This window comes from Tachyglossus aculeatus, chromosome 21 (genome assembly GCF_015852505.1).
Source record: "Tachyglossus aculeatus isolate mTacAcu1 chromosome 21, mTacAcu1.pri, whole genome shotgun sequence".
In the NCBI taxonomy this organism is placed as follows: domain Eukaryota; kingdom Metazoa; phylum Chordata; class Mammalia; order Monotremata; family Tachyglossidae; genus Tachyglossus; species Tachyglossus aculeatus.
The window spans coordinates 9,837,849-9,847,921 of record NC_052086.1 but is presented as its reverse complement, the minus strand read 5'-3'; the positions used below and the strand labels follow the sequence as shown (position 1 = coordinate 9,847,921).

At 52.1% G+C, this 10,073-nt stretch overlaps 1 protein-coding gene across 1 annotated transcript in view; it reads left to right on the top strand.

Annotated features, from left to right (window-relative positions):
- Positions 1-10,073, top strand: part of MAPK8IP3 (mitogen-activated protein kinase 8 interacting protein 3) — a 64,827-nt gene continuing 54,754 nt past the window's right edge. The window contains 1 exon segment of the mRNA XM_038762400.1: positions 1-396. Coding sequence (XP_038618328.1) covers positions 79-396 — 318 coding nt within the window. The 5' untranslated portion in view covers positions 1-78.

Below are 10,073 nucleotides of genomic sequence, written 5' to 3'. Positions count from 1 at the left end.
GGCCGAGGCGGCGGCGGCGGCCCCCGGGCGAGGGAGGCCGCGCTGGCGGCGTCGTCGTCGTTGTCGTCGTCGTGGGCGATGATGGAGATCCAGATGGACGAGGGCGGCGGGGTGGTGGTGTACCAGGACGACTACTGCTCGGGCTCGGTGATGTCGGAGCGGGTGTCGGGGCTGGCGGGCTCCATCTACCGCGAGTTCGAGCGGCTGATCGGCTGCTACGACGAGGAGGTGGTGAAGGAGCTGATGCCGCTGGTGGTGAACGTGCTGGAGAACCTGGACTCGGTGCTCAGCGAGAACCAGGAGCACGAGGTGGAGCTGGAGCTGCTGCGCGAGGACAACGAGCAGCTCCTCACCCAGTACGAGCGCGAGAAGGCGCTGCGCAAGCAGGCCGAGGAGGTCAGGCCCGGAGCCGCGGCACACGCCCCCACACGGCTCGCCCTTCCCGTCTCCCTCGCCTCCCCCCCTCTCTCGCTTCCCGTCTCTTTCTTCTCATCCGTCTCTTCCCTATCCCTCGGTTCCCGTCTCCCCCTTCCCATCTCGCTCCTCCCCATTCCGCTCCCTCGTCATCTCTGTCTTCCTCCCCATCACTCTCTCCCTCATCTGTCTCTTTTCCTCATCCCCCTCCCCATCTCTCTCCCTCATCTCCCTCCCCATCTCTCTTCTCATCCCTCTCCTCCCTATCCCTCGGTTCCCATCTCCCCCTTCCCATCTCGCTCCTCCCCATTCCTCTCCCTCCCCATCTCTGTCTCTCTCCCTCATCTCTCTCTTTCCCTTATATCTCCCTCCCCATCTCTCTCCCTCCCTATCTCTCCCTCATCTCCCTCCCCATCTCTCTTCCCATCTCTTTCTTCTCATCCCTCCCCTCCCCATCTCTCGGTTCCCATTTCCCCCTTCCCATCTCGCTCCTCCCCATTCCTCTCCCTCCTCATCTCTGTCTCTCTCCCTCATCTCTCTGTCTCCCTCCCTATCTCTCCGTCTCCCTCCCTATCTCTCCCTCATCTCCCTTCCCATCTCTTTCTTCTCATCCCTTTCCTCCCTATCTCTCGGTTCCCATCTCCCCCTTCCCATCTCGCTCCTCCCCATTCCTCTCCTTCCCCATCTCTGTCTCCCTCCCTATCTCTCTCCCTCATCTCTCTCTTTCCCTCATTTCCCTCCCTATCTGTCTCCCTCCCTATCTCTCCCTCATCTCCCTTTCCATCTCTCTTCCCATTTCTCTCTTCTCATCCCTCTCCTCCCTATCTCTCCATTCCCATCTTAGAACAGTGCTCCAGTGCTTAGAACAGTGCCTTGCACATAGGAAGTGCTTAATAAATGCCGTTATTATTATCTCTCCCTTCCCATCTCCCTCCTCCCCAGTCCTCTCCCTCCTCATCTTTGTCTCCCTCCCTATCTCTCTCTCTCCTTAACTATTTCCTTCTCCCTCATCTCTCTCTTTCCCTCATCTCCCTCCCCATCTCTCTCCCTCCCTATCTCTCCCTCATCTCCCTCCCTGTCTGTCCCTCATCTCCCTCCCCATCTCTCCCTCCGCATCTCTCCCTCCCCATCTCTCTCTCTTCCTCCCTATTTCTCTCCCTTCTCATCTCTCTTGTCCTCATCATCTTTCTCTCCCTCCTCATCTCTCTCTCGCCCTCCCTATTTATCTCTCTCCCTCTTTATCTCACTGTCCTTCCCTCCCCATCCCTCCCTCCCTCCCCATCTATCGCTCTCTCTCTCTTCCCAGTCTCTCCCTGCCTTTCTTCCCCTGTTACCCTCCTCCTCCTCCTCCTCCTGCTGTCCGCCGTCCCCGGACCCCTCCTGGACCTTCCCCTCGCCCCGTCCTCACCGCCCCCCCCCCCCCCCCCAAGTCCGTGGTCCAGCCGGCGGGGGTTGGGATGACGGGCGGGATGGCGGCTGTCCATCCGCATCCCCGGGGACGGTGACGGCGGCGGCCACACCCTGGGGGGGGGTGGGGGGAGGAGGTTGGGGCTGCGGGCGGGGCTGTCCTGACCGCTGATGGCCGAGATGGGGCTGCCGCAGGGCAGAAGGGACTGGGCTTCTAGAAGCGGCCCTCCTCCCTCCCTCCCTCCTCCCCATCGTCCATCCCTCCCTCCCTCCCTCCTCCCCGTCGTCCATCCCTCCCTCCTTCTTTCCCTCGTCCCTTCTCAGGGACCCAATCCGCTTTGAGCCCAGCCCGGGTGGAAGGGGGCCGCAGGGCTGAGAGAGAGCAGCCAGCCCGCCCGCCCTCCATCCTTCCCTCCCTCCCTCTATCCTTCCATCCTTCCATGCATCCATCACCCACCATCTTCCCAGGGGACTCAAATGCAGTTCTGAACCCCAGCTCCTGGTCCCCACCTCCAGCCCCTGGTACTCCCAACTCACCACTCTCCCTCCCTCCCCCCACCCCAACCCCCCTGGGTCCTTTTAAGTCTCGATTTTGCAGCTGGTCCTTCTCGGTCCCCCTTGGCCCCCCCATCACTGCAGCCACAGAGGCTCCTTCGGAAGAGACCAGTAAAGAAGACCCCGACCCCTCCCCCCGACCCCATCCCGGGTTTGAAGGTCTTCCTTTTGTAGGTTCAGTGGCTGTGGATTCGCACTCTAAACCCAGCCTGGAGGGCGGACGGCGACCCAGGCCCTCTGGCTCAGGCGGCGGGTGCCCCCGGCAAATCCCTTCTCGGCCGGTCAAGTTTCTGGCCGGCTCCTGACTTCTTTTCTCCCCCGCTTCCAAGTGTGGAAACTCACTCCCATCCCCATCCTCCCTCCCCGTCCAATTATATAACTTCCAGCCGGAATTTTGGGAAAGGCAGAAGTAGCCCTCCGGTCCATCTGACAGGACCGCTCGCCCGGCAGTCGAGCCTCTTCATCGTTAGCCTACCTCTTCATTCATTCATTCATTCATTCAGTCGTATTTATTGAGTGCTTACTGTGTGCAGAGCACTGGACAAAGCGCTTGGGAAGTACAAGTTGGCAACATATAGAGGCGGTCCCTACCCAACGACGGGCTCACAGTCTAGAGGCGGGAGACCAACAACAAAACAAAACATGTGTTCAGGTGTCAAGTCATCAGAATAAATAGAAGTAAAGCCAGATAATAATAATAATAATAACAATGATGGCATTTGTTAAGCGCTTACTATGTGCAAAGCCCTGTTCTAAGCGCTGAGGGGATACAAGGTGATCAGGGTGTTGCACTTGGGGCGCACCGTCTTAATCCCCATTTTACAGGTGAGGCATCTGAGACACAGAGAAGTTAAGTGGCTTGTCCAAGGTCACACAGCTGACAAATGGCAGAGGCAGGATTCGAATCCGTGACCTCTGACTCCCAAGCCCGCGCTCTTTCCATTGAGCCACACTAATAGTATTTGTTGAGTGCTCACCCTCTGTCAATCACTGTTCCAAGCGCTTGGGGTAGACACAAGCTAATCCAGTCGGACACAAGTCCCTGTCGCCCCTAGGGCTCCCAGCCTTAGCCTCCATTTTCCACAGGTAACTGAGGCCCAGAGAAGCGACGTGACCCACCCAAATCATTGACGAAATAAATAGAATAGCAAATATGTACAAGTAAAATGAGTAATAAATCTGTACAAACATATATTCAGGTGCTGTGGGGAGGGGAATGGCGTACGGAGCACTGCACTAAGCGCTGGGGAAAGGACAATGGAATCTGTAGGCATTCTGGCCCTCAAAGGTCTTACTATATTGGGGTGGGGGGGGCAGACTGCACTTCTCTACCTATCTATAAATGATAGATTATGAATTTATTTAATAATTATAGTAATAATGATGGTATTTGTTAAGCGCTTACTATGTGCAAAGCACTGTTCTAAGCGCTGGGGAGGTTACAAGGTGATCAGGCTGTCCCACGGGGGGCTCACAGTTTTAATCCCCATTTTCCAGATGAGGTAACTGAGGCCCAGAGAAGTGAAGTGACTTGCCCAAAGTCACACAGCTGACAGTTGGCGGAGCGGGGATTTGAACCCATGACCTCTGACTCCAAAGCCCGCGCTCTTTCCATCGAGTCGTGCTGCTTCTCATTACGTTTATAATAACTTCTGTCTCCCCCTCTCGACTGTAAGCTTTTCGTGGGTTGGGATCACATCAACCAACTCTATTATGTTGAATTCTCCCAAACGCTTAGTACGCATAAGCGCTCAATAAGTACTGTTGATCACGATGATATAGACTACATCATTATTTGCGACTGCTTAAGCGCTTAGGTGGCATAAAAGTGCCGAAGTGGCAAGCAGAAGGACTTGGGTTCTAACCCCGGCTCCTCCACCTGCCCGTTGGGTGTGACCTTGGGCAAGTCATTTCACTTCTTCTGTGCCTCAGCTACCTCCTCTGTAAATCGGGGCAGCGAGTATTTTTATTTTGGCCAGTGGAATTGTCAATCTTTTTCTGTTTGTCGACCCCACCGGAGCGTCACTTCTTTGTTCTGTTGTTCCCCAACGCCTAGTACCGGGCACTGCCCCAAGTGCTCAGCAAGTGGGTGCTCAGTAAAACCCCCTCCTACCCCAGCTACTGCTCCGGCTTGGGTTCTAGACCCAACTCCTCCACACGGCTGCTGTGTGACCTTGGATCGGTCCCTTAACTTCTCCACGCCTCGGTTTTCTCCTCTGGCAAATGGGCGTGAGCTCCCAGTGCTTCCTCCCTCTCAGACCGTTGGGCTTGTGTCTGATCCCATCATCTGGTAGCTACACCAGGGCTTAGCACAGTGCTCGGCACGCAGAACGTGCTTAGTAAAGCCCATTCTCCTTTAGTCAGGGAAGGCCTACTGGTGAAGCTGGTTTTTGGGGTGGCTTTGAAGGTGGGGAGAGCCCGTGTCCTTGTCACATTAGCAGTGCTGTTTCAGCTTCTCTGTAATCCTGGCTGGCTTCCGAGATGTGGTGCGGCTTGATTTCTTGATTTCGGCCCTCCCGGATGACCTCTGTAAATGATTTCTAGGTAAGAAGACAGATTTCTTGGTGCCTGACTCCTTAAGTGCTTAAAAACTGCCAGACAATGTCCTCGGGGCCTGATCCTGGAGCCCAGGTGTCTGACCAACCCAAGGTTCCTGCTGGTTCATAGTCCTCCTCCTCTTCCTCGTCTTTCTCCTCCATCTCCTCCTATTCCCCTTTTCCTCCTTCTCCGTTTCCTCTTCCTCCTTTCCCTCCTTCTCCTTTTCCTCCTCCTCCTTTTCTTCCTCCTCCTCCTTTACCTTCTCCTTTTTCTCCTCCTCCTCCTCCTTTTCCTCTTCCTCCTCTTCCTTCTCCTCTTCCTCTTCCTTTTCCTCTTACTTCTCCTCCTTTCTCCTTTTATTTTTCCTCCTTTTCCTTCTCTTTCATCTCCTCCCTCATCTCCTCCTCCTCTTCTTTCTCCTCCTCCTCCTCTTTCTCCTCCTCCTCTTCTTTCTCCTCCTCCTCCTCTTTCTCCTCCTCCTCCTCTTTCTCCTCCTCCCCCTCCTCTTTCTCCTCCTTCTCCCCTCTTTCTCCTCCCCCTCTTTCTCCTCCTCCTCCTCCTCTTTCCCCTCCTCCTCCCCCTCTTTCTCCTCATCCCCCTCCCCATGATCCCCCTTGGTGCCCCCATCCCGCCCCATTCCTCTCCCCCCTTAGCCCAAGGTCAGTTGTGGTGGGGAGGAAAAGTAGGAATCCCCCCCGCCTTACCTCCTTCCCTTCCCCACAGCACCTGTATATATGTATATATGTTTGTACGTATTTATTACTCTGTTTACTTGTACATAGCTGTTCTATTTATTTTATTTTGTTAATATGTTTTGTTTTGTTCTCCGTCTCCCCCTTCTAGACTGTGAGCCCACTGTTGGGTAGGGACCGTCTCTATATGTTGCCAATTTGTACTTCCCAAGCGCTTAGTACAGTGCTCTTGCACACAGTAAGCGCTCAATAAATACGATTGATTGTTTGATTGAATAAACGAAGGGAGAAACGAAAAACGAAGAGTGGCCAACCTAGAAATCATTTACAGAGGTGAGGCTAAAAGTTGTAAATATTTTTCAGGTGGGCCCCCCTCTCCCCCTATTAGAGTGTAAATGCCCTGAGGGCAGGGAGTGACGCTCTGTCTTGAACTTCCCAAGAGCTGAGCGGGCATGCCCCAAGTAGCCCCTCATTAAATACCAATGTTCCTACTAGATAATGCAGCAGAGAAAGTTGAGTTGAAGAGCTCTTTTCTTCCCGACTCCACCCTTGCCCTCTAGGAATTCTGTGTCCTCCCTCCCACCTCCCACCACCGCTCCCAAGGCCGGAGCCCAGAGGTTTTGGGATGAGGGAATGAAATCGGGACCAGCTCCTCTAAAAGGCATCCTCCTCTAAGAGGCTTCCCCTGAGCCTCCTTCTGGGCACTCATAAATCTCCAAAGTCCTTCCCTAAGGTGCCATCCAAATACTCTCCGGTTCATTTGTTTATTCAGTCCTATTTATTGAGCGCTTACTGTGTGCAGAGCACCATACAAGCGCTTGGAAAGTACAGTTCGGCTACAAATAGAGACGATCCCTACCCCGCGACGGGCTCACAGTCTAGGAGGTTCAGGCTCTTACGCTGAGAAGCGGCACGGCCCAGTGGAAGGACCCTGGGCCTGGGGGTCGGAGGACCTGGATTCTCATCCCAAACCCAGCACCTGCCGGCCGTGTGACCTTGGGCGAGCTGCTTCACTCTTCTGGGCCTCAGTTCCCTCATCTTTAAAATGGGGATTCACCATCTGTTCTCCCTCCTTGTTTAGTGGCCCCGGGCCTAGGAGTCAGAAGGTTCTAATCCCAGTTCCCCCACTTTTTGGCTGTGTGACCGTGGGCAAGTCATTTCATAGGTCTGTGCCTCAGTTACTTCACCTGTAAAATGGGGATGGAGACTGTGAGCCCCACATAGGACAGGGACCCAATTTGCTTTTATCTACCCTGGAGCTTTGTACAGTGCCTGGCACATAGTAAGTGCATAACAAATGCTATAATTATCGTTATTATTATTCTTGTTAGACTGTGAGCCCCGCGTGGGGCAACCTGATTACCTCGTGTTTACCCCAGCACTTAGAATAGTGCTTGGCACCTAGTAAGCGCTTAACAAGTACCATAATAATAATAATGATACTAAGCACTTGGGAGAATACAGCGCAACAGTAAACAGTCACATTCCCTGCCCACAATAATAATAATAATACTGATGGCATTTATTAAGCCCTTACTATGTGCAAAGCACTGTTCTAAGCGCTGGGGAGGTTACAAGGTGATCAGGTTGTCCCACGTAGGGCTCAGTCTTCATCCCCATTTTACAGATGAGGGAACTGAGGCACAGAGAAGTGAAGTGACTTGCCCAAAGTCACACAGCCGACAATTGGCGGAGTCGGGATTTGAACCCATGACCTCTGACTCCAAAGCCCGGGCCCTTTCCCCAGAGCCACACTGCTTCTTATCATGTAGAGCAGGGGGAGACAGACAGTAATAGAAATAAATATATAAATTTCTATAATTCAATAGAAATAAATAAATAGAAATAAATAGAGATAGGTCCTCTGGTAGTGGGGAAGAGCAAAGAGAGCAAGTGGGAGATGAGGAAAGGCGGGACTTATTCAGGGAAGGCCTCTTGGAGGAGATGGGCCTTCAGTAAGACTTTGAAGCGGGGGAGAGTCACTGTCAGTTGGATTTGAGGAGGGAGGATGTTCCGGGACAGGGACAGGACGTGGGCAAGGGGTCGGCGGCGAGGTGGAGGCCCGGTGAGGAGGTTAGCGGCATTAGAGGAACGGGCCGTGCGGGCTGGGCTGTAGGAGGAGAGAGGAGAGGTAGGAGGGGGCAAGGGGGTGAGCGGCTTTAAAGCCAGTGATGAGGAGTTTCTGTTGGATGCCGAGGGGCTTAATCGGGTTGGACACAGTCCCTGCCCCACATGGGGCTCACCGTCTTCATCCCCGTTTTACAGATGAGGGAACTGAGACTCTGAGAAGTGACGTAACTTGGCCAAGGTCCCACAGCGGACAAGCGGAGGATTAATCAATCAATCAATCAATCGTATTTATTGAGCACTTACTGTGTGCAGAGCACTGTACTAAGCGCTTGGGAAATACAAGTTGGCAACATATAGAGACAGTCCCTACCCAACAGTGGGCTCACAGTCTAAAAGGGGGAGACAGAGAACAAAACCAAACATACTAACAAAATAAAATAAATAGAATAGATATGTACAAGTAAAATAAATAAATAGAGTAATAAATATGTACAAACATATATATATATATATATATATATATATATACAGGTGCTGTGGGGAAGGGAAGGAGGTAAGATGGGGGGGATGGAGAGGGGGACGAGGGGGAGAGGAATGAAGGGACTTAGAACTCAGGTCCTTCCAACTCCTGGGCCTGGGCTCTCTCCACAGTGCCACACTACTTCAGAGTTGTTGGAAATGTCCCCTGCCTCCAACGAGCTTTCCGTTTAACCGATCGTTCCTCTACTTTATCCCTCTTACCTTTCTCTCCTCTCTGGGAACTGTATAGCATCGGTCTCCCCGACAGACCGGAAAGCCCCCACCGAGGGGAAGGAGAGTGTCGTCTGACTCTCTTTGGACTCTTCCCAAGCTCCCAGTTCAGTGCGCTGATGCATCACCGCGTGCGTGTACGGGCAAAATTGGCACCGGCCGAACCCCTGGAGAGGGTTCGCGTTTACCAACCTTCCCAGAATTAGGCGGCATTCCATATGCGCAGTGTGGGCGAGCCACCGGTGCCTCTCAAAACCCAAATTTCAGTTTCTGACTGGATCAGAGTTGCCCACTTAATGTCAATTTCTTGAGGGTTTTTTTTTGCCCCATTTGTATTTTTACTAACTCAGATTGCTTCCTAAAGTATTTCCGTCACCAGTACTCACCAAAGATGTGAAAAAAAATCTCAGTTTTAACACGGGAAAAATGCGTGTGACATGGTAATTTTTAAAAATATATAGAATCATAGCCCTGGAATTTCTGACTCTCCCATTAGAGTGTAAGCTCTTTGATGGTAGGGGATGTATGTAGATTCTTTTGTGAGCTCTCAAGTTCTTAAAACAGTGCTTAGCACTCAGGAATTGCTTAATAAATAGCAGCAGTATGTACTGAGGGCCTGTCAGGTGCAGTGTACTGTACTAAGCGCTCAGGCAAGGGCATTACAACTAGTCGACAAGATTTCTGCCCTCGAGGACCTTCAGGTTTACCACTGAGGGATTTTAACAGGGTTACTCTTAATGAATGCAGACCATTGAAAACCTCTTCTGATTTAAAATCTCTAGAAGTGTCCATAATCAGTGTTGGTAATATAATAGTGATAATAATAATATTTGTTAAGCACTTATTATGTGCCAAGCATTGCTGCTAGGCTGTAATCCCCATAAGGGCAGAGAACCTTGTCTACTGATCCCAGCGCTTAGAACAGTGCTTTGCACATAGTAAGCGCTTAACAAATACCATCGTCATCATTATTATTATTATCTGCTGTAGAAGCAGTGTGGTGTAGTGGCTAGAGCCCAGATCTGGGATTCAGGAGGACCTGGGTTCTCATCCTGGCTCTACAACCTGTCTGCTGTGTGACCTTGGGGAAGTCATTTCACTTTTCTGCACCTCCGTTCCCTCGTCTGTAAAATGGGGATTCAGACCGTGAGCCCTGTGTGGGACAGGGACCGTGTCCAACCCGAGTATCTTGTATGTACCCCAAAACTTAATACAGTGCAGAACACATAGTACGCGCTTAACAAATACCACAGTTGCTGTTGTTATCCTTTCCCAGGTGCCTACTTCTGGGCTCTGCACATAGATGGTGTTCAGGAAATACTATTGATCAATGAGTTGATCGACTCTAAACTGTAAACTCCCCCTAGACCGTAAGCTCGTTATGGGCAGGGAACACACCTCCCAGCTCTGTTATACTATACTCTCCCAAGCGCTTAGCAGACAGTAAGCACTCGATAAAATACCACTGATTGACTGGCTGATTGCCAAGGCAGAAGGCAGCTAATTGGAGATCGCTGTTAAAATAAGACAGGGTTTTCCTTTGGCCGGGGGTCGAGGGAGTTTATTCAAGCTCAGCCCCCCTTTGCAGAGTTTCTGGCCGCCATCACCAGAGAAAATTGTCCGCAGGCCCCTCCTTCCCCTCACCCC